General features: G+C 46.0%; 1 protein-coding gene across 1 annotated transcript in view; it reads left to right on the top strand.

Annotated features, from left to right (window-relative positions):
- Window positions 1–25,152, top strand: part of CNTNAP2 (contactin associated protein 2) — a 788,332-nt gene that overhangs the window by 740,738 nt on the left and 22,442 nt on the right. Inside the window, exons 19-21 of the mRNA XM_058182711.1 lie at window positions 13,939–14,184; window positions 15,133–15,266; window positions 17,806–17,899. Coding sequence (XP_058038694.1) covers window positions 13,939–14,184; window positions 15,133–15,266; window positions 17,806–17,899 — 474 coding nt within the window. The remainder of the gene's footprint in view (window positions 1–13,938; window positions 14,185–15,132; window positions 15,267–17,805; window positions 17,900–25,152) is intronic.

Genomic DNA, 25,152 nt, shown 5'->3' with positions numbered 1-25,152 from the left:
GGTTTTAGGAGTTGCTGGGTTCAGCTGCAGGGTTGCATGAATGATTCGGCAAGCAGCCTCTAAGATAGGTAGATCACTTGCTGCACTGCTGCTTTACTGGTGCTTTGCTGATGTGTTTCTTCCTCTCCCTCAACTTCTTATTTTCCCTTTTTTCCTCCTATTTTTCTGTTCTTTTCTCCCCTTTCCATCTGCTTTCCTTCTTAATTTAGTAACTTGTCTCCCTGTGATCTGAAACCACTTCCTCTGCTGCCACCATCTTAAAATTATTTAAGCTTTTTATTCAATATTCAAAAATACAAATTTAAGATATTTAAAATATTTAAAATTTTAAAATATGTAAAAAAAAATAAAGCTATTTATTTAATAGATGAAATGGACTACTGCAACTAAACAGTAAAGCTTATATAAAGCTATTGCTGAGAAAAGCAATATCTTTGCAATCATCTTTGATTCTGGATGGGTTGGAACTTCCCCAAACAGATCCAGTTTGCAACATGGGTTCTTCTGGACTTTCGACTCCTGCTCAGGGAGCAGGTGGCAGGCACAGCTAGAAGAGTCTTTGCACATACATGTTGTGTGCCAGTTGCAGTCTTTCCTGGCTCAGAATCCCCTACGCTCAGTCATTCAATCCCTAGTCATTCCACAGTTGGACTATTGTAATGCACTCTACATAGGGCTACCCTTGAAGAGCATTCAGAGCAGAGGTGGTATTCAGCAAGTTCTGACCAGTTCTGGAGAAGTGGTAGCAGAAATTTTGAGTAGTATGGATAACCAGTAAATACCACCTCTGACTGGCCCCGCCCCCATCTATTCTCTGCCTCCGGAGTCCCAGCTGATCAGGAGGAAATGAGAATTTTGCAGTAAACTTCCCCTGGAATGGAGTGGGAATGGAAATTTTACAGTATCCTTCCCTTGCCACTTCCATCAAGCCACGACCCTCAAGCCATGCCACGCCCACCAAGCAACACCGACAGAACCTGTAGTAAAAAAATTTGAATCCCACCACTGATTCAGACGCTACAGCTTGTGCAGAGTGTGGCAGTGTGGGAAGTTTTGGTGGGGGGGTCAAGAATAGCTCCTATAATACCACTGCTCTGCAAGCTGTATTCGTTGCCGGTATGCTTCTGAGTGAAATTCAAGTTGTTGGTGATCACCTTTAAAGCCCTTCATGGGATGGGTCCGGGTTACTTGAGGAACTGTTACACCACACTGGGATTAGCTCGTCCTACTCATGCTGGCAGAGGTGGGATGCTGCAGGTCTCATCAGCCCAATTATTCCAGTTGCTGGGATCTTTTTCTGCTGTAGCTCCTGCCCACTGGAACATCTCCCCCTCAGTGATAGATTGCCCTCAATCCTCCTATCCATTCATACCGGACATTGCCGGTTGGACTGGTGCCCAGTAGGAAAACAGCAGAGGTAGGATTAAGCAGGTTTGCATAGGTTCTGTTGTGTCTCGTCCGCTTTCACCGCAGCCGGGGCCTTCTTATCTGCTTCCGAACGCTGAGGAATGTCCTAGTATGCCTCCCGGCCCCAGCCCTGGCTCCATGCCCAGACAGGCTGAGGAGGAAGAATTACCTCCAGCCCCCAGCTCTGGCTCCATGCCCAGGCAAACGGAGCAACTAGACCCCTCCCCCTCCCCCACAGCATGTGAGCCTGAGGTAGGTCAATTACCAACAGCTGCAGACTGGAGTGACCCTCGCTTCAGAAGACTTGAAAGGCGGAAGTGACAGAAGGAAGGGAGGGGGAGGCCTGGATAAGTGCTGAGTCATGGAGCCACACCCCATGGCCTATATAAAGGATCTGCTTTCTGGCATTCTCTGAGTCAGGCAAAGTCGAACATATCTTGCTGAAGTCACTTTCTGGTCTCCTGCCTGCCTTGAGAACTTTGCTAGGACTTTGGCAGAGCTGCAGAGGCACGCCCGATTCGGATTTCCCTGACCCGGCCGTCAGCGGAGGAGTGGGACACAACATCTTGCCTGACTCCCACACATCTACACCACAAGATGGATCAGCAACAGCTGGCGCAGATTGTGCAGCAGCTACAAGCAGCTAACCAGCAACTGCAACAGCAAGTCGCCCAGCTGACTGCTCAACTGGCTGCTGGGAATGCCCCAGCAGTCCAACCTCCTCCTCCTCCTCCTCCTCCTCAGCGCCACAGCCCGGTACCGGTGCCGGAGAAGTTCTCAGGACGGATGGAGATGTTCCCGGCCTTCATGGCCCAGTGCCAGACCTACATGGCAATGCGGCCGGGGGACTTTCCAGATGACCGGGCCAGGGTAGCCTTCGTGATGAACCTGTTGTCTGGCTTTGGTGCTCAGGGACAGCCCCTTGCTGGCGGACTACCAGGGGTTCTGGGGGCAACTGCGCCTAATGTATGAGGACCCCATGCGAGCCCAGACGGCCGCCTGGCGCCTAGGAGAGATCCAACAAGGACCGCGCCCCCTCCGGGAGTACCTCGCTGAATTCCGGTTGCTGTGCCACGATTCAGACTGGAATGACACGGCACTGGCAGACGCGTTCCAGAGGGGCCTTTCGGAAGAGCTCCAGGACGAGCTGGCTCGGGTGGAGGCGCCGCGGACCTTCGTTGACCTGGTGCCCCTCTGCCTGCGCCTCGACACCCGTCTCCAGCAACGCCCATCCCGTCGCCGCCAGCAACCGTCAACGACTGTCGCACTCCCTCAACCTGTGCCAACCCCGTCCCGGGCCGCCCCGCGCTTCGTGGCCGCCACCGAGGAGCCCAAGGAGTTAGGAGTGGCCAGGCCTCGCCTGACAGCCCAGGAGCGGAGCCGGAGGCGCCAAGGGGGGCTGTGTTTGTCCTGTGGGGAGCCCGGCCATTTCGCCGCCGCATGCCCCAGGAAGCGCGGTGGAGCACATGCGCCCATCCCCGAATCCCGGCCTGGCCAGTCGGGAAACAGGGCACGGACCAAGCCCCCGCCAGACACGGCTGACGTGGATCCCGGGCCCCCTCGGCACCTGATTTTGGACACCCGAGTGTGGGTAGGTGACCGGCCGGAGGGAATCCCGGCGCACGCGCTGGTGGACTCGGGGGCCACCACGAACTTTATGGACCGGGCCTTTGTGGACCATTTTGGGATCCCCTTGGTACCAGTGGACCCTCCAATGAGCGTCGAGACCATCGATGGGAGGGAGCTGGTGGCCGGACCCATTAACTTCGCCACGCAGCCCTTGCGCCTCGCCATCGGGGACCACGAGGAGGCGATTCTCTTCTACGTGACGGCGGACCTCCACTTCCCGGTGATCCTCGGACTGGACTGGCTGCGGACTCACGACCCTCAGGTGGCCTGGTCACAGAACGCCATCTCGTTCCCCAGCCTGCAGTGTGTTGACCACATCCGCCACACCTGCGCCGGCCAGGACATCTTCACTCCGGCCGTCACCGTGCACCCTGAGCTGCAGGACTTCGCTGACGTCTTCAGCGAAAAGGAGGCGGACCACTTGCCCCCGCACCGGCCCTACGACTGCCCCATGGACCTGCAACCTGGCACCCCGCTGCCAACGGGACGCCTGTATTCCATGTCCGAGCCCAAGTTGGCCGCCCTCAGGGACTTTCTGGACAAAAATCTGGCCCGAGGGTTCATCCGGCTTTCCAAGTCCCCTCTGTCGGCCCCGGTCCTCTTCGTGAAAAAGAAGACGGGAGATTTGCGCCTGTGTTGCGACTACCGCCGGCTGAACGCCATCACGGTGCGGAATCGCTACCCCTTGCCGCTCATCCCGGAGCTGATGGACCGGCTGCGGGAGGCCTCCATCTTTACCAAGCTCGATCTCCGGGGGGCCTACAACCTGGTGCAGATGTGTGAAGGGGACGAGTGGAAGACAGCGTTTGGCACCCGGTACGGACACTACGAGTACACGGTCATGCCATTCGGGCTGACCAACGCCCCCGCCATCTTCCAACATTTTATGAACGATGTGTTTCAGGACATGTTGGATCGGTTCGTGGTGATCTACCTGGACAAGATCCTGGTCTACTCCCGGTCCAGGGAAAGTCACCTCCAGCACCTCTGCCTGGTCCTGCAGCGCCTGCGGGAGCACCAGCTCTATGCCAAGCTGGAGAAGTGCTTTTTCCTCTGGAGATCCATCGAGTTCCTCGGGCACATCCTCTCACCCGAGGGGATCGTCATGGACCCGCGCAAGGTGGAGGCCCTGAGCAGCTGGGAAGCCCCGCGTCGGGTGAAGGATGTCCAGCGGCTGCTGGGCTTCGCCAATTACTATCGGACCTTCATCCCGGGCTTCGCCACGCTGACGGCTCCGCTCACCCAGCTCCTCCAGAAGAAGGTCCCGTTCCGGTGGGGTCCCCCGCAGGAGGAAGCCTTCACGGCTCTCAAGAAGGCTTTCGTCACGGAGCCCATCCTGTGACATCCCGACCCGCACTGGCCTTTCGTGGTGGAGACGGACGCCTCCAACGTCGCCCTCAGAGCGGTGTTGCTACAGGCCCCGGCGGATGGCGGCACTCTTTTTCCCTGCGCGTACTACTCGCAGAAGCTCAACCCTTCCGAGCGCAACTATACCATCTGGGAAAAGGAGTTGCTGGCTATCAAGGCCACGTTCGAGGCGTGGCGGCACCACCTGGAGGGGGCCCAGCATCAGGTGGAGGTCCGAACGGACCATCGGAACCTCAAGCACCTCACCACGGCTCGGAAGTTGAACCAGCAGCAGATCCAGTGGTCGCTGTTCTTCGCCCGGTTCAACTTCCGCGTAACCTATATCCCCAGCGGCCACAACCAGAGGGCGGACGCCCTGTCCCGTAAGCCGGAGTACCTGAGCACCCAAGACCCTCTTCCTCCACGTACAGTGCTGCCGGCGGAAGCCTTGGCCGCCGCCCGGGAACTGGTGGACTTATGAGCCCGGGTGCGAGAGGGGCAGCGCCAAGACGCCTGGTCTCAGCAGCGGTGAGCGGAGGCGGGCCCCACGTCTCCGTGGACATTGGAAGACAACGTGCTCAAGTTCCGGGGGCGGTTGTATGTGCCCACGGGACCGCTCCGGTCCCTCGTCCTGGCCCAGTGCCACGACAACCTGCCGCGGGCCATTTCGGGTTTTTCAAGACTCTCAACCTGGTGACACGGACCTTCTGGTGGCCCTGGGTGCGGCATGACGTCCATGCCTACGTGACATCCTGCGTGCCGTGCCGGCAAGCCAAGGCCGCCACGGGGGCCCCTCCCGGTCTCCTCCAGCCCTTGCCGACTCCTGACAGACCTTGGGGGGCGATTTCCATGGACTTCCTGACAGACCTGCCGCCCCTCGGGTTCACCACGGTGCTGGTGGTGGTGGACATGCTCACCAAGATGGCACACTTCATCCCATGCCGCTGGCTGCCCACCGCCACCAAGGCAGCCCGTCTCTTCTTGCACGTCTTCCGCCTCCACGGTCTGCCGGACAGGGTGGTGTCAGACCGTGGGGTGCAGTTCACAGCTCGCTTTTGGAAGAGCCTGATGGCCGCATTGGAGGTGCAGGTGTGCCTGTCGTCGGTGCACCATCCAGAGACCGACAGCGGGACAGAGAGGATCATCGGCGTCCTAGAGCAGTACCTCCGGTGCTTCGTGAATCAGCAGCAGGACAACTGGGCCGATTACCTGTCCCTGGTGGAGTTCGCCTTCAACAACTCCCAACACACCTCCACCCAGACCACCCCATTCCTGGCCAACTTGCTCTTCCCTCTGGCGCCCCCGGACTCCCCGGTTCCCGAGACACAGTCCTTTCTCTCCGAGTTTCACACGGTCCAGCAGATGGTGCGTCGGCAGCTGAATCGGGAGCAGGAGGACTACAAGCGGTCGCCGATCGTTCCCGACGGGCAACACCCAGCTGGCGGTCAGAGACCGCGTGTGGCTCTCCACAAAGCATCTCCCATCTGACCGGCCGGCGAGAAAACTGGACCACTGGTTCATCGGTCCGTTCCCCATCGAGGCGGTCATCAATCCGGTGGCCTACCGGCTGACCCTGCCGCATTCCATGCGGATCCATCCCGTCTTCCACCAGTCCTTGCTGGTCCCTGAGGCCCCGCCGTGTCCCCTCCGGCGCCCGGCGCCGCCCGTTGCCGTCGACGAGGATGGGGCGGAGGAGTATGAGGTGCACGGCATACGCCACTCCCGCTGGCTGAAGGGGCGCTTCCAATACCTGGTTGCGTGGCAGGGGTACGGGACCGAGTTCACCTGGGTCGACGCCTCCGACGTCCACGCCCCGGACCTGGTGCGGGCCTTCCACGAGCAGAACCCGGCCCGACCGCATCCCGATCGTCAGCCCCAGGGGAAGGGCCCTATGGTGAGGGATAGTGTTGTGTCTCGTCCGCTTTCACCGCAGCCGGGAACTGGTGGACTTATGAGCCCAGGTGCGAGAGGGGCAGCGCCAAGACGCCTGGTCTCAGCAGCGGTGAGCGGAGGCGGGCCCCACGTCTCCGTGGACATTGGAAGACAACGTGCTCAAGTTCCGGGGGCGGTTGTATGTGCCCACGGGACCGCTCCGGTCCCTCGTCCTGGCCCAGTGCCACGACAACCTGCCGCGGGCCATTTCGGGTTTTTCAAGACTCTCAACCTGGTGACACGGACCTTCTGGTGGCCCTGGGTGCGGCATGACGTCCATGCCTACGTGACATCCTGCGTGCCGTGCCGGCAAGCCAAGGCCGCCACGGGGGCCCCTCCCGGTCTCCTCCAGCCCTTGCCGACTCCTGACAGACCTTGGGGGGCGATTTCCATGGACTTCCTGACAGACCTGCCGCCGTCCTCGGGGTTCACCATGGTGCTGGTGCTGGTGGACATGCTAACCAAGATGGCACACTTCATCCCATGCCGCGGGCTGCCCACCGCCACCAAGGCAGCCCGTCTCTTCTTGCAGCACGTCTTCCGCCTCCACGGTCTGCCGGACAGGGTGGTGTCAGACCGTGGGGTGCAGTTCACAGCTCGCTTTTGGAAGAGCCTGATGGCCGCATTGGAGGTGCAGGTGTGCCTGTCGTCGGTGCACCATCCAGAGACCGACAGCGGGACAGAGAGGATCATCGGCGTCCTAGAGCAGTACCTCCGGTGCTTCGTGAATCAGCAGCAGGACAACTGGGCCGATTACCTGTCCCTGGTGGAGTTCGCCTTCAACAACTCCCAACACACCTCCACCCAGACCACCCCATTCCTGGCCAACTTGCTCTTCCCTCTGGCGCCCCCGGACTCCCCGGTTCCCGAGACACAGTCCTTTCTCTCCGAGTTTCACACGGTCCAGCAGATGGTGCGTCGGCAGCTGAATCGGGAGAAGGAGGACTACAAGCGGTCGCCGATCGTTCCCGATGGGCAACACCCCAGCTGGCGGTCAGAGACCGCGTGTGGCTCTCCACAAAGCATCTCCCATCTGACCGGCCGGCGAGAAAACTGGACCACTGGTTCATCGGTCCGTTCCCCATCGAGGCAGTCATCAATCCGGTGGCCTACCGGCTGACCCTGCCGCATTCCATGCGGATCCATCCCGTCTTCCACCAGTCCTTGCTGGTCCCTGAGGCCCCGCCGTGTCCCCTCCGGCGCCCGGCGCCGCCCGTTGCCGTCGACGAGGATGGGGCGGAGGAGTATGAGGTGCACGGCATACGCCACTCCCGCTGGCTGAAGGGGCGCTTCCAATACCTGGTTGCGTGGCAGGGGTACGGGACCGAGTTCACCTGGGTCGACGCCTCCGACGTCCACGCCCCGGACCTGGTGCGGGCCTTCCACGAGCAGAACCCGGCCCGACCGCATCCCGATCGTCAGCCCCAGGGGAAGGGCCCTATGGTGAGGGATAGTGTTGTGTCTCGTCCGCTTTCACCGCAGCCGGGGCCTTCTTATCTGCTTCCGAACGCTGAGGAATGTCCTAGTATGCCTCCCGGCCCCAGCCCTGGCTCCATGCCCAGACAGGCTGAGGAGGAAGAATTACCTCCAGCCCCCAGCTCTGGCTCCATGCCCAGGCAAACGGAGCAACTAGACCCCTCCCCCTCCCCCACAGCATGTGAGCCTGAGGTAGGTCAATTACCAACAGCTGCAGACTGGAGTGACCCTCGCTTCAGAAGACTTGAAAGGCGGAAGTGACAGAAGGAAGGGAGGGGCAGGCCTGGATAAGTGCTGAGTCATGGAGCCACACCCCATGGCCTATATAAATGATCTGCTTTCTGGCATTCTCTGAGTCAGGCAAAGTCGAACATATCTTGCTGAAGTCACTTTCTGGTCTCCTGCCTGCCTTGAGAACTTTGCTAGGACTTTGGCAGAGCTGCAGAGGCACGCCTGATTCGGATTTCCCTGACCCGGCTGTCAGCGGAGGAGTGGGACACGACAGGTTCGGGTAAACTAGTTGTTAACGTTTTGCGCAGTTCAAAGAACCGGCTGATCACACCACTGGCTGCCCACCCAATCTGCCACTCCCAGCCACTCCTTAACTTGCCTCTCTCACCTCGAGTCACACTCATGGCCCACCTGCTCTCTGGCTCCTCTCTGGTTCCTTGCCCACTTGCCTGCTATCACCACACAGTCCGGACCCAGGTGCTCCTGGTTCTTGCCTGCCATCACCACTTGCCCAGACCCAGCTGTTCCCACTCCTCACCAGCTTACCTTCCGTCACCCACCTCATTTTTGCTAAATTGCTGACTACAGGAGTTGTGAGATCCTGCTCCTCACTTGCCTGCCATCACCTTTCACCTGGACCATGCGGCAGCCCATGTGGTGGCCCAGGCTCAGCTGCTCCCAGAGTGAGAGCACCATGCTGGGGCCGAGTCCTCTGCGGTACAGCGAGGTATCAGCATACAGCCCCAGGACATCTGCCTGCCTGCAAGTTAGGAGCATCGCCCCCAGGCTCTGGCTCCACTGGGGCAGGCCGCTCAGGTCAGCAGAGGTGCATGAAAATTCTGGAGCCCCTCAAGGTCTTCAGGACCAATCCCCAGGGATGGCTATCTGAGAACCAAAAGACACTTGAACCCCATCCCCCCCACCCCCGAGACAGCCCAACTTACTTTCCAGCCTGCGGGGCTCATACCATGACTGCCCATGAAGGTAATGCCCCTCGGCATAGGACAAAGTGAAAAGGCCTCAATCTTTACACAGGGGAAGGGGAAGGGGAAGTTTTTGAGTGCAGGAGCATCACTTGGGCATGCCCCTCACCACCCATCTCCGCCCATTCATGGCAGACCAACTTCTCTGCTGTTAGGCATTAGCCAAGGGGAAGCAGCTGGAGCAGGGCATGGTGGGGAAGACTTGTGCAAAAATGCACAGGCCAGGGAAACGATTTGGCAATCCCATCTGCCTGGCTCATGGGAAGCTTGCTGGATGCTTGAGCAGTACCTCTGGCAGCAATAGAAGGCAGAGATACTGAGGGGAGGGAGAGAGGCAATCCCAGCTGCCTGGATCATCAGAACAAGTGTCCATTTAAGCAAGCATCCAGAAAGCATCCATTGGTGCTGGTGCTTGAACCGCCTATCTCCCCATGCCTCTGTCTCCACCTGCTTCTGTTGCCACCATGCAAGCCTCCCACAAGCCTCCCATGAGGAAAAAAAGGGAAAAAGCAAAGCAGTTGGCCGTAGAGCTGCCTGCTTCGGGTAGTGGCCCAACAAACAGAAGCCATGTACCCAGAAAGAGAAGGACAAAAGTTATCCTGTGCTAAAGCAGAGACTGAACAAGCACCAGCCCAGAGCACCTGGATTGCCTGCCTGCTGATCTCAGTCGGCAGTGGCACAGGGCATGGAGCTTCTGTTTGTTGGCTTTGGGATGGTGCTCGGGACTGGTCAGCTGAGGACACCACCCTTCTAGCACACACACCCCGCCATGGCAAAAGCAAAGCAGAAGCAGGTGGGGGCCACGCGGGGCTCCTCCAATGGCCTCCACAGCCCTGGTGCTGCTCAGGGGTGGCTTCACAGGGGTCATACAGCAGCTGTCCGCAGGCGAAGGCCTCAGGGTCTGCTCACCTGGCATGGTTGAAATCTGAAATCTGACTACCATACCAATTAACCATTCCTTTGTTTTTACTTTCACACACACACACACACACACACACACACACCTGCTTTCTGGCTCCATTCTCCGCTGTGTATGCAGTGCAAGAAAAGTAGTCCGTGGGACTATGGTAAAAAAAACATTCAAATCTTCCAACTTCTCATGAAAAAAAAAATCTCACGAAGTTGGAAGGTCTGAATGATTTTTTTTACCATAGTCCCAGAGACTACTTTTCTTGCCCTGCACACACAGTGGAGAGGTGGAGAACGGAGCTGGAAAGCAGGTTAGTGAAGGGATGTGGCTGTCTTGGAGGGGTGTGGGGGTAAGGATCTCTGTTTGTATGTGTGTGTGTCTGTGTGTGAGAGAGAGAGGGAGGGGGAGAGGGAGAGAAAAAGAGAGAGAACATCGCTGCCAGCCCTGGATAGCTTTCCAAGGTTGGATTGGATCTCTCTCTCACTCTCTCGCTCTCTCGCTCCCTTACTCACTTTCACACACACACACACACACACACACGTACACACGCACCACAGAGGTTGGAACTTTCTTTCTTCCCTCCCACCCCCCTCCCGCCCCACTTACTGGAGACTCCTGAATTCCCTTCCCAACCCTGTCTGGCCCATACAGGATTATTTTCCGGTTAGATCTTATTTTGGGGGAAATACAGTACTAAATCCCTCTGTCTTAACTTATTTTGGGGGTAGGGCTTATATTACGAGCATTCTGAAAAATCATGCTAGAGCTTATTTTCCAGCTGAGTCATATTTTCAGGGAAACAAGATAGAAGATAGATAGATAGATAGATAGATAGATAGATAGATAGATAGATAGATAGATAGATAGATGGATGGATGGATGGATGGATGGATGGATGGATGGATGGATGGATGGATGGATGGATGGATGGATGGATGGATGGATGGATGGATGTTTTTGCAGTTTTTGGACCCCCAAACATAAAAATAAATGTTTAATTCCAATTGAAATAACATTTTATTTCACCTGGATAATTTCCTTAACCCTTCCATATAATTTGATCCAGAAGAATTCTTTAATTGATGAATATGAATATAATTAGAACAATTAAGCCTTACTGAATTTGTTGAAAATGGAACATTCAATGTATTTAGATAAGAATGCAGCTAAACAGTGTAACCAAAAGGAAACAAAGATATCTCAGCAGCAAATCAAATTCATCAAAAACTTCACAAATCAAGGGGTTTTTTCTGTCTCCCCACCCCTGCTCTTATGCTTTCTCTTTGTCTATCTGTCTGTCTGTCTCTCTCTCTCACACACACACACACACTCACTCACTCTCACAAACACACACGCAGCAAAATTCAGGAGAGTAGTAGCTTAACTGCAGGTAATTCTCAATGTACAACAGTTTGCTCAGTGACAAAGTTACTGAAAAAAATGACCATTTTTCACACTTCTCACTGTTATAATATCTTCAAGGTCACATCATCAAAATTCAGAAGCTTGGCAACTGACTCATATTTATGACAGTTCCAATGTCTTGGGATCATGTGATCACCTTTTGTGACCTTCTGACAAGCAAAGCCAAATTCATTTAGCAACCATGTTACAAACTTAACAACTGCAGTAATTCACTTAACAACTGTGGCATGAAAGATCCTACATTGGGGCAAAACTCACTTAACAACTGTTTCACTTAGCTACAGAACTTTTGGGCTCTGTTGTGGTTATAAGTTGAGGACTACCTCAATAACTATAAAGACTACCATCTTTAAGCAATAAATTCCATATAGGAGAGAAGGATGTCCAGGATTATTTCAATTATTTATTCTGCATCTTTTGTGTATTAGAGTGGTGCTCTTGAATTCAGCACTGGTTGAACTTGTAGAATTACAAGATCTGTTTGCAAATTTTTGAAGTATAAGATGCCCTTCCCCCGCCCTCAAAGTGTGTCTTATACATCAAATGTTGCCAAAGCTCTGCCCACCCTCTGGCCCCCACTCTTCACCCCTTTTCAGCTTTCACGCATCACATTTTTGGCCTCCGCACACTCCATTTTAGACCCATTTCAGGCTGTAGGGATCGCCACAGCACATTGCCACTGATCGCAACTTCCATGTGTCCATTTTCAGCCTCTGCACATCACTTTTTGGGCTCTGCCCACCGTTTTCAGCGAGTTACAAGCAGCAGGGATCGGCAGGAGCTGTCATCGCTGCCACCAATCCCCTCCGCCTGGAACTGACCAAAAATGGGGTTCGTGGAGGCCAAAAACATGATGCGCAGAAGCCAAAAATGTGATATGCAGGGGTGGCAATCAGTGGCAATGTGCTGTAGAGATCCCTGCATCCTGGAACAGGTCTAAAATGGAGCATGTGGAGGCCAAAAACGCGACACACAGAGGCCAAAAATGTTGCGCACAGAGGCCAAAACCATGTCGCATGGAGGTGGTGATGGGCTGTGGCAATCTCTGCAGCCTGGAACAGCTTATTGGTGGTATTCTGGGAGGCCGATCCAACCACCAATCAGCTGCTCATGCTGAATGAGGCTGCGATAACATGCTGAAGCTGACCAGGCTGTTTGCTGTTTGCTGCAAGGATGCTAGCCGGATGAATACTGATGGATGCTGGTAGGTAGAGGCAGAATTTTTTTTCTTGTTTTCCTCTCCAAAAACTAATGTGTATCTTATACTCCGGAGCGTCTTATACTCCAAAAAAACATAGTATTTCTTCTATCATATTTTTGTTTGTTTTTTCTGCCATTTTGTTGTTTTTTGAGTCTTGAATCCAGAAATCTAGACCACAATTCTGCAACTCAGGCCTGCAAACCATAGGAGCGTTCACTGAATCTTTGTCAGAGTTATATTCTCCATCTATACAAAATTACTTTTTTCATATTCTTATACTCTCCAAAGGTCTAGAATAAATGATCAAGATTTTTCCAGTGAGATCAGGTGCCAGGCTGACCACCCAAATCTCTTTTTCACCACCTATACATCTCTCTCCCTCCTTCCCTCCCTCCTTCCATCTCAATCTCTCTTCCTATCCCTCCCTCCCTCCCTCTCTGTCTCCCTCCCTCTCCCCCTCAAAATTTCATTGAAACATAAAGTGGGATCAGGTTTGGCTCCTGTTTGATAGTACTCTCGTGTTTCTTAGATTTTAATTTTTAATAAAGTAGCCAAACTGGAGAGAGGGGGGGAGGGAGGGAGGGAGGGAGGGAGGGAGAGAGGGAGAGAGAGAGAGAGAGAGAGAGAGAGAGAGAAGAAAGAAAGAAAGAAAGAAAGAAAGAAAGAAAGAAAGAAAGAAAGAAAGAAAGAAAGAAAGAAAGAAAATAATTTCTTGAATAGTTTGAATAAATTTTATTGTTTCTGCTGAAGATAGCTATAAATTCATCATAGAGAGCTTTGAAAATTACAGTTGTTTGTTCTGGTTGTTTTACCAGACCTCATCAGAGTTACTCTAACACATTTTTTCCCTGAAATAAGATAATGGCAAAGCATAAAACATGCTAGAATTCTGAAGAAGTGTCCTTAAAATGTGTATAGTGCTCCTTTTACATTATCTTTACTTAGCATTTATCTTCACATTTTTAACATTACTTTTTTCAACTTTTCTAAAACATAGCAAATGAAGACTAGAGGCCACAGCTAACTTTATATATTTGCATTATGCATTATTATATTGCATTATTATAGATAAATTTAAAAACATACAAATTGAAAGCCATTCAGGAAGTGTAAACATTATAACCCCAGCTTCATAAAACGTGGAGATGCTAATTTATTTTAACGAAATGAGGACTTTTTAATATGTCTGTGTACACACCAAGATATTAAGCCAGGATGTAATCTGCAGGTAAAATGGTTTATGATGAGAAGAAAGAAAAGAGAAATATACCAAACCATTGCAATATAATGTATGAAGCAGTGAATCACATTTGCCCATGTTTTTAAAAGCAGCACCTGTCATATGCTTATCAGAATATGTCATTTTACTTAATATTGTGTGTTTCTTCTTCTGCCAGATGTTGGAGCCTTTTTTGAAGAAGGAATGTGGCTCCGGTATAATTTTTCATCTGTAGGAAATAATGTGAAGGATTCAGGGAGCAGAACTCTCTTGAGCTCCAAAGAATCAGAGAACTTTGTATCAGACCTCAATCTCAATAAAGAAGAAATCAGCTTTAGCTTCAGCACTAGCAAAGCTCCTTCTATCCTGCTGTACATCAATTCTTATTCTCAAGACTACATGGCAGTGTTAGTGAATCTAGCTGGTAAGTAATTTGTCCTTTTTTTCTGCATATTTTACCTCTCCAGCATACTACAAAAATTTGATAGTACTTAAAACTGATATTTCAGAACATGTTTTGTATATACGACAGAAGCGCCCAGGAGAGACCCATAGTTATCAGGGATGAGCTTCAAAAATCTCAGCAGTGGGTTCACTGCCCCATTGCTGGGTGAGCATGCACCACGGCGGGGAGGAGTTTTTCGCTCTCCCCAGGCTTGGAGGCTTTCCTGGAGCCTCTGGAAGGGCCAAAATGGCTGCCCCTGGCCCTCCGGAAGGGAAAAAAGGCTCTGGAAGGGTAAAAGGCTGCTTCCAGCCTTCCAGAATTTCCAGGAGGCCTGTTTTTTGCCCTTCCAGAGCCTCCACGTGAGCCCTGTACTTACCTGGCATCCAAAACAGGCCTCATGGAGATTCCTGGGAAGGGCGGGGAGGGGTGGGAGGGGCCAGCCAGGCATGGGATTTGGAGGTTTGCCAAACTGCGCAGAATCCTAGCTAGAGGATTGCCCGAACTGTTGCGAACCCCTAGCAGCCCACCCTTGATAGTTACCCTTTGTTTACTGCATTCACACATAGTTGTCTTTGTGTAATGTAAAATATCTCTTGGATTTCAACTCATAATAATAATCAGCATGTGACAGTACAATGCCAATCTTGCTTGATTTCAGAAGTTAAATAGGATTGGGCCTGCTAATCAGAGGCAAGACAACCTTCTAGAAATTTTAGACCATACAAGTGGCATGTGGGATTACCACTTCTATAAGGCAGTCAAAAAAACTGCATGGATGAAATCACCAATAGTTTGGCATGCTTTAGGTTAACTTTACATAATATACTATAATGACAAAGAGTATAAAAATTTTAAAGTAGAATTTTTAATGGAATAATCTAAGAATGAAATAAAAATTACTCAATTATTTATTACTTCGTTCTGTAGGAAATTTACAGGTTCGATACAAACTTGGAGGTGCTAAAGAACCATACAACATCAATGTAGATCACAGGAATGTGTCAAATGGACAGCCACACAGTGTGAATATCACGCGGGTAGGAAAAGACATAGTTCTCCAGGTAACTGCATAGCAATGACTTTAAAGGGGTTAATCTGAATAATAATATCACTGCTAAATTTTAAATAGGAAAATTTAACTTGCAAATTTACAAGCTAAATGGAGACAAACTGTGGATAAACCTCAAGCAATCGATGAATAAATTATATATAAACATTTATTCCATCTTTGAAATAGAGAATAAAGAACATTGATAATGGATTGTTATTACTTATTTCCTATCTTTTTTTGTGTGTGCAAGAAAGAGTTTGGCTTATGTTTATAATTGCATCATAGTACAATTGAATATCAAAGAAGTAATGAAAGATGTGGTTTATTTATTCTACAGGCCTTGGAGAAGTCTGATTAAAATTTTGATCTTTATCATTGTGTACCATTATTTTTTTTAAAAGCCTTAATATGTGACAATGAAATTTATATAGAACTTCAGAGCAATTTTCATTTTGCTTTATTTTATGTGACTAGCCCCTTTCCTTCCTAGCCTGTTTCATGTTTTCTAAAAGCTAAATGTGATTATTCTAATTTTGCCCCTTGTCAGATTTTATTTAAAAGAAATATTATATTTACTATCAATTATTCAATAGATTTAAATCTTACCCTTCCTACAAGCATATAACCATGATACAGAATCATAATGTGCATGGCACTACCATAGTATTGAATTTCAAGTGGTACGAAATTTATTACTTTTTATAATAATAGCATATATTTAGACATTTTTGCCAAAGGAATTTCTAAATATATATTCATTATGTCCATAAATATTTTTCTTTGTTGATATTAAATGCAACACCTTTTAAAATCTCAAACGATAATTAAATTTATTTGTTTATTAATCATTTTATATCACTCAGAAGATTCTGAATGGTGTACAATAAAATTATTAATAATGACTTTTCAATTACATGTCTCTGCAAGTAACACATCCATATAGTATTTTGTAATTGTTAGTTCTGCTCTTAAGGTTTTTAGAAAAACTATACCAAGAATTGGAGCTGTGCAAATCTTTCCCTTCTATTGATTTACTCCTTGAGAGCCACAAGATGGCACCATATCATAGCTTCTAGAAAGATTCCTGCCAGCAAAACAGTAACTTCTATATTTTCAGGCCAATCAATCACCTCCTGAGTGCATTTTCCCAGAAATGCTGAGTCTGGCAGCCATTTCATATGGAGACAGGTGTTGTTGTTTTTTTAATTATTGAGCTTGTGAGATCTATGATATGCATATTAATTGTCTGTATACACATTAGTACTGGCTGTGTTTCAGGGAAATTACTATTTACTTGGCAAAAAGACACCTACATTCCTGTAATAGTGGCAAATAATAAAATTCACAGTGATATTCCTGTAAACCCAATGGACAAATTTGCTTGCAGTATCACTCCAGTACACTATAATAAACCAACTCTGATAGCCTGTATAAAAATATTATTTTATGTTCTTGACCATTTCTTTAAAAAACAGCTTGCGTTACTAAAGTGTTAATACTATTATCTCCGTCAAAGGATAACACAGCTCCCAAATGCACTGAATTTTTAACATTGTGTTTTAAAATTTTCTAGCCAAGGTAATAATTTGCATCCAATTTTCTTCTTTGTTTGGGCTGTTAGCCAATTTCACCACTTGGCCAGGAATATCTGAATACTTTTATATAGAACATATAAGCAAACTAAAATGGCAGTTTAAAAATCGGAAGATTGCATTTATAACAGTATACCAAAATTTATCGGGCTCTGAAATTTATATTCTTTTCTCTACATCCCTCTTTTTAGCTCCTCTTACTCCCTAATTTCAAGTTATATTAAAGCAAAAATATTTAAACAACTTTTAAATCTGAATTCAATGATTTTTTTTGTGATTCTATTTCTCAAATAATAAAAATGTCAAATTATCCTCAAATAAATATGGGGTATTTTTTATTTTGTAATAAAGAAATCCAAATTCAACAAATCAAATTTGTTAAAAACAAAAAACTGAAGCTGAATTTTAAACCTAGACTGCTCTCTCTTTTTCTCTTATTCTCATTTCAGTCTTATCAAAATTTGATATCAAATTTGCCCTTTGGATCTGTGTCAGATCTAAATAAATTTCTTTTGCAATCTACCATGAATGAAAGATTAAATAAATGCCTCTCACTTCAGTTTCTCACTTAATGGATAATAGAAATTATTGTGCATTTTATAGCACGACAGCTGTGTTAGTCTGTGGGGAGAGCATATGAAAGCATATGCCGTTTAATAAAATGTATTAGTCAGAAAAGGTGCCACTAGCCTCCTGATTTTTGTGATTTTATATGACCAAATGAATTTGAGGGGGAGTGGAATTGAATGGATACCATATTTAGGAAGTACCTTTTCAAAGGAAAGATGACCTGATCTTGATTCCCTAAATATGTCAACTGTGGTAAACTGTTTATCACGGATAAAACAAGAACATCTGAAAGCATAGCAGTGCATATCATCAAGGAAGATCTACCTCAGTAGCTTTATTAGCCTGCAATCTTCAAAGTTTGACATCTTTGTTTTCATGTTTCTCTAGCTGGACCTTTATCCCCCAGTAAGCTACACTATACCAGGATCATCAAGCCTTCAGTTCAGCTCACTGAAGTCACTCTTTCTAGGAAAAGTAATAGGTAAAAATCTATTTCAGAAATTGTTTATGTTTATATGGATTTTAGCTTTAATTAGTACATTATTCAACTCTTTTTAATTGTAAGTTACTCAGAGTTTAGAGTTAAATTCCAAATTGCAAAATAAATAAAACAATGCCAATTGCTTCTCTGATATACAGTAAGTCCCATATATGATCAGATTTTTTTTAAAAAATCAATTATTTCAGTTTTTATTATTTGTCTTCATCTTTCATATCTTCGAAAAGCTTCCCTATTAAAGTAATTGTGATATAGAAATGGAAGTCAGACTTAATTTTTTTTAGCAAATCTGAAGGACATGGAATGATTAAAAGATAAATATAAATAAATTATGAAATCAGGTCCTATCACTGAGCCACAGAGACTGACAATGAATCACTTCAGTATTCTCTGAACTCTGCTGCAAGACAGGAGGGAAAAAATAGTAGCCATTACTTTTTTTCCATCCTTTAATGGACCGATAGGGACATGTATTTTTTTTCCCACTGCAAATCTATTGAAGCGAGGGCTGGAAGGCAAATTCCAACAATGTGTAGAGATGAGGAGGAGAAAGAGGAGGAGGAGGAGGCAGCTTTTTAGGATTTCTTGTATTCAACACTATTTTTTAGCAAATTGAAATTTATCTTAAAGTTCTGAATGATTTCTGTATACTCCAATTCTCTACTTCCAAATTCTACCTGCCTCCAAAGAATTCTTATGTATTACTTATCAAGCACTTACAAAGCTCCTTTTTTGATAACATAAAACAAATGACCCATGTACACTTCGTTTAGTGACTGTTGCAACACTTCGTTTAGTGACTGTTCAATGTTACAGCAGGACTGAAAAAAGTGACTTATGACCATTTTTCACTCTCATGAATGTTGCAGCATTCCCATGGTCACATTATTTACATTTGGATGCTTGATAATTGACTCACATTTATGATAGTTGCATTGTCCCAGAGTCATGTGATCCCCTTTTGTGACTTTCTGACAAGCAAAGTCAATGAGGAAACAAGATTCACGTAACAACTGTATTACTATGATTCACGAATGGGGCAAGACATAAAATGGGGCAAAACCCACTTAAATTTCTCATAACATAAATTTTGGGCTCAATTGTGGTCGTAAGTTGAGGACTACCCATAGTCTATAAGTTTTGCCAGAATTAGGTTTGATCAGCAGATGTTTGGAGCAATGGGAGTAGCATCAGATGCTAAAGCACAGCGCTTTCTGTACTTCCTGGTCCTCCTGTTCTTTGTTTAGAAGTAAAACCAAAGTGCAGTGTGATGGCTTCTATATATGGAGATGGAGTTTACCTTTCTATCTTACACTTTGCATTAAGAAGCAAAATATCTTAAGCTGGTCCTTTAGGAAACATTGACTGACTTGGAAGACTCATCTGTCTTCAAAAGACAGTTGCTATAGACTGTTGCTTAGCTATGAAAACCAGCTAGATGACTTTTAGCCAGTCACTCTATTTCAGCCCAATTCACCAGGTTTGTTGTTGTGGGGAAAATAGGAGGAAGAAGGTGTGTTGAAGTTGAGTTATGTGTAAAAACAATAGAGGTGGGGGGGAAATAAAAATAATAAAATAATTTCATGAACTAATAAAAGGCCTGATGCTATGCTTTTTGTAGGTTCCTGAGACAATTAAAATTATTTCTGTAAAGATAATTAGCCTTTTCTTTTTTGCAATGTCCTTACTTCATTTTCTCATCTATTACTTAGTTAATAAACATTTGAATTAGAATCATAATTGTGATTGGATGTTTTTCCTAATTTAGAAAGCCATTTCCAACCTATGGAATATTTGGCCCTTCTGGGCCAAAGCATGGCTGAGGAAACGAGAGAAAGGAAGTGAGAGAAAGAGATTTATTCACTGAAACTCTAAGTATCAGCAAAAACCAGCAGGATTTTTGCTTTCTTTCTGGAAAGAACAGGATTGTTCCTGGGAATTGTCATAATTTATGCATCCCTTTTTCATTCTAAGGTTGAAGCACAAAACTGGGTGTTCATCAGTTTCAGTGTTTATGCCCATATGGCTTAGGAGAAATTTCATGAAACTATAAAGCTGGCAAGAGCTTTACTTAGTTTTTTCCATCAACTGTTTCCAATTCCCTCTTCTCCAAAATGTATAGAAGTCTTCTGGCTTGAAATTGTAAATTTTTGGTGGTGATGGTGGTAGTAGTTGTGTTAATGGTAGTGGCAATGATCATTTTGGGATGACCAATGGGCTAGTCCTGTGAGTGTGATTACTATGGCTCTGGAATATGGGACTGACCGTGGCAAGGCTGGAAATCTCTGTCCTGGGGTGGCACATACAATACGCAAAAAGGAGTGCAATCCTCTGTCCGGAATGAAATAATGGTGCTGTTGCCATGGCAGAGGAGGGATGGCACAAGTGAGCTGAAGCAGCAATTGTGATGACTGAAAGCTGCGGGAGTGAAGCACTACTTGCACTTGCACAGCATCAGCATTCCGCCTCGGTATACTTGCCCAGCCGGTGGTGCAAAACAGTCCTTGTCTCCTGCTGCTTGGGTTTCGGAGTGGTAAATTGTGACTGGTCCCAGGGAGCAGCCAGATTTTGCTCTCCATTGCGGATACCAGATCGGTCCCCTGCAAACTCTCGTCTCTTGAGGAGCCTGGCCAAAGTTTCCCGTGCTGGTTCATTTGTTGAGAATTGATTCTTTAGCTTTTAAGAGTAGCTTCTTTTTGCTGGTCTGATCTCCCTTGTTAATACCTGTAATGGCCTGTAATGCTATAAATAACCTTATTTTCCACATGATCAATTCAATTTCACAATGTCCTGCTCACTTTGGTATTTTCATCTGAAACAGTGCCTGCAGGTCAAATATGATCTTACTGTCATCTGATTTTAAAGTCAAGAGTCCAGATCGGTCTCCCTTCTAGTCTTTCTAACATATCACGAGTATCAAACAAGCGTGATGTTTTTTGATAACATAGAACTGGATAGCATAGAATGACAGTCACAATTACATGAATCCATTGTAAGTAACCAACCATAGTAAGTAACCACCACACTCAGCAAGTAGTCCTTAATGGAACTATATGGAGGGAAGCATGCAGTGGTTTACCTTAAGGTTCTGTCCAAATATGCACTACAAAGAATCGAGATGGAGGCTGACAATCTTGAGGAGGTTGTAACTGATTAAATTGTAACTCTTTGTAAAATCCAGGCTCACTCAAGATTCAGTTTCATTGAGAAAAGATTCCTATAGATAGATGGCATTTTTCTGTCTCCTTAGCGCATATTCTTGCAACATAATGTGCTATTACACTCCAAATGACTCAGATTTCCAAAGAAATTCACACTATTGTGCAGAAAACAAAAAAACAACTCAACATTTTTTTAAAATTCCAATTTGGGCTATTTGGGTTCCTATTTCCCATTTTTTCCAAATACCTCCCAGCCCCACCCCACCCTCACACTCATTAACTGATAGGACAAAAGAATAATGCATTTCCATTCAGGTACACTCAGGCATTTCCCTAACCAAATTATTTTTCCTTGGATGCAAAAAGTTTCTCTTGACAATCCAAATGTCTTTAAAGGATCACTGAAAGGTCCTTCAGAACAACTCTCCAGATTTACTATATGTGTTTAAATTTTCAAGCTTTTCTTAAATCTTAAGCATTAGATGAGCTATAAAATGTTAACTAATTTTTTAAAGGAAAAATTCTACTCAGGTGCTTCAAAACAAAAACATCTAGAGGCATAGTAAAGTGAGGCTATATGTACCAGCTGCCTTATGTGCCAGCAGTCAATAGTAGTGTTATCTATTTATTATATGCTCACCATCTCACCATTGTGATTGACAGCTTTATAATGTGGACCCCTGAAATAAGCATTAAAAAATTCAATATACATAGTGACCTGTACTATGCTCTGTTCTATCTCTTGAATATCACTACCTACTTCTCAGAATGAAGGTAAAAAACAGATAAAACTTTATGGCTGAGATGAATATAGAGTGATAAATGAAATTAAATGACTTTATTTGTCAGGGCAGAATTCAGATCTAATCACAGTGCTGCAGTATTCTCCATGATATAGTGATAATCAGCCTTGTATACAATGTTTAATACCATTTGTATTATTAAGATTCAATAATAATATGAATAAGCATGACGGTTAGCACTTCAGCCAAGACCATGTAACTTGTTCAGAAAATTGGGCATCAACTGTTGGATATTTTATCAAAATAAATGCATTAGCATTTAGTCTCCGATTTTAATATTTCTACACCATGATCTTGGCTTGGCACAAGAATAATATAGTTATGTCTCTGGAAATTTGATCTGATTATCTCTACATGAATTTCCTCAGAAATTACTTAGCAGAGCATTCAATCAAGGCAAAGTAACATTTTCCTTCTTATTAAGGGTCAAATCAACAAAATGCACAATTACAGTATTTCTAGATCCCACCTTTTTATATATGCTGCATGTCAATGAGAATGTGTCTATCGATGGAAAAATAAAAATTAAAGCATACAATTCCATGTTTTAATTCAATGGAACACTACTAGAAATTCAACAAAACAAGTCACTGGAAATGATTAAAGCATCAATGCATTGAGTAAGAGCTGTCAAAAATATATCCTGCTCTTGTTCTCAGCAGATATAATTTCAATAATTTGTAATACACATTGTATTTATAAATCTATTTACTCTCCATTTATTTTCTAAGCTGAGTATCATGTTGACTGAGTGCTCATAGGACATTGCATTCATTTACAATTTAACAAATTCAGGGTTGGGAGTTGTTAAAATATAAAATATAAAAAAGGAAAATAAAACATATGTGAAACATATTCAATCAACTGTCTGGAAACAGAAGAAGGGAAAATGGGCTCTTGTAATCTCCATTTCCCATGCTCTTCCTTGGATATCCAGACATCCCCCATCTTTTGGCTTCTGAAGAGCTGAAAAGATCGGGTTCTTAAAGAAGGCATTTGAGGATACGGTGGTTTAGCCTATCATTGCAAGATGGCATTGTCATGATTTCTGGAGTGAGATTTATTTGTTTTTTTAAAAAAATTACAAACTTATGGCATTCTGTGATTTATTCTCTATAAAAATCTAGGAAAACTAGCTGAATGGCAGCCCAAAGAAATAAACAAATTTCCCAAAAGGAATCCTAAAGCATTGTTAGGTTGAGGACTGGAGACAAAACCCACGTTTTAAGGCTAGAGTAGTCATCACTTAAGAAAGCTTCTAAATATCTCCATTTTACTGCACCTTGTTGATGCCTACTGGGTATTTTTAAACATTAAGAACACACATTCTCCTTTTCTTCCTCTGTCTATGTAAGAGAGAGAGAGAGAGAGAGAGCAAGCACTTTGTTAGTCTATCATGGTGAAGAAAATAGTGCTACCAAACCGGGGCTGAAACTTATTTACCTTCTCTACCGGTTTGCAAAAGTGCATGAGCCATTGTCCACGCATGCGCAAAGCCTTCTGCTCATGTGCAGAGGCTTAAAATGTCACAAAAAATGATGTTATGACGTCCGTGCAGGTGGGCAGAGCCTCTTGCAGCAATTGCTACCAGTTCGCCTGAGCCGGATAGAACTGGCTGGATTTCACCCCTGTAGCAAACTCCTGGTTTTCTGTCTCTCTTTCTCTCTCCTTATGTAATTAGAGTTTGAGTTAGTTAAAGCATTTAAGAATCCTTGTATCACTTCATTTTGATTTATAACAGTAGATTGTTCCTGGAAGAATCCATGCTGTGTAACAGCCATGATAATTCATAATTAACTTATACCAATGTGTGAAATGTGGGTTTCCTGTGGGAATAAAAACTTATACTATATCATAGCAATTTCCTATCTTCTTCATTTCTATTTTCTGTGCTTATTTCTTGTGGAATAATGCACAACACTTATTTTTAATGGAAATGGTATATTGATTCTCCTGTTTAACAAAAACTCAGAAAGAGATACATAGCTTCTAATATGTTTTTTGCTTGTTTTGTTTTTTTGTGCCTTTGATTCAGTTTTGACTCCTGTTGACTGCTGGCCAAGTTTTCTTAGCAAAGTTTTTAAGAAGTGGTTTGCTTTTAGGTCTTTCTCAGTGACTGGCCCAAAGTCATACATCTGGCTTTACGGCTAAGGAGGGAGCAGAACAGGGATGGGTTCTAATTTTTTTTACTACCGGTTCTGTGGGCGTGGCTTATTTTGTGGGTGTGACTTGATGGTCATGTGACAGTGGGTGTGGCTTGATGGTCATATGACTGGGTAGGTATGGTCAACTCAATGTCTCTCATGTCAAGGGATAGCTCGCCTGGCCCCTCCCCTCCCAGCCATTCCTTGTCACACCCAGCCTCAACGTATCTATAATTCTGCAAAAATGTTGTTCACCTTTTTTCAACTTTATTATCTACATACTATAGATCGGGGTCTCCAAACTTGGCCACTTGGACTTCAACTCCCAGAATACCTCAGCCAGCTTTGCCAGGGTTAGAGACCTCTTCTATAGATGCACTTTCATGGACCACTGAAAGGAGGAAATGGCCCACATGCTTTGCCCAAAAGTGTGATAGGCAACAATCTTTTAAGGGGCTGCTAGAAAGAAGTGGGGGGAGTATTTTCCAAAGCACCAGAAGGCAAAACCAGAAGCAATGGATGGAAACTCAACAAAGAGAGAAGCAACCTAAAACTAAGGACAAACTTCCTGACAGTGTGAACCTATATAGGTTTCAGTCATAATTTCACATATAAAATACCCATTCATGTAATACAACCTGCATATTGTTCAAAACAATCATTAGTATTATGGCTGATGTTTGACAGCAAGCCTAAAATCCTCATTCCCTCCCCACTCCCGGGGAAGGTTACTTCAAAATCCCCATTTCCTCCCCACCCCACTAATCTGTTCTGGGAAGGAATCAAACTCTCCCCTCTTCATTTCCCAAATAAAATATCCCAGATAATTAAGGAATAATCAAGCTGCTAGCAAGGAACCTGCCTGGAATTCCATATTCCTGCCAGCTGCATAAAGGAAACTTTGTAAGCAGAGATCTTAGAAATTGGAAGCCGGAAGTTCGGCTCCATTTACAAGGAGGCAGAAAATTCATTCAAGACAGGATACTTCACAATGGAAATCACCCAAACCTTTTTAGAAACACAAAGCCCAAAACTTCAAAAACATTGAACCATATAAGAATTCCTCCTCTTATCCAATTTGTTGTTCAGCTGACCCAAAAAGGAGCTTCTAGCCACTCTGTCAATTT

The sequence above is a fragment of the Ahaetulla prasina genome, chromosome 4 (assembly GCF_028640845.1).
Source record: "Ahaetulla prasina isolate Xishuangbanna chromosome 4, ASM2864084v1, whole genome shotgun sequence".
NCBI classification, from domain to species: Eukaryota; Metazoa; Chordata; class Lepidosauria; order Squamata; family Colubridae; genus Ahaetulla; species Ahaetulla prasina.
The sequence above is the reverse complement of the archived record's forward strand: the minus strand, read 5'-3'. Positions and strand labels throughout refer to the sequence as shown.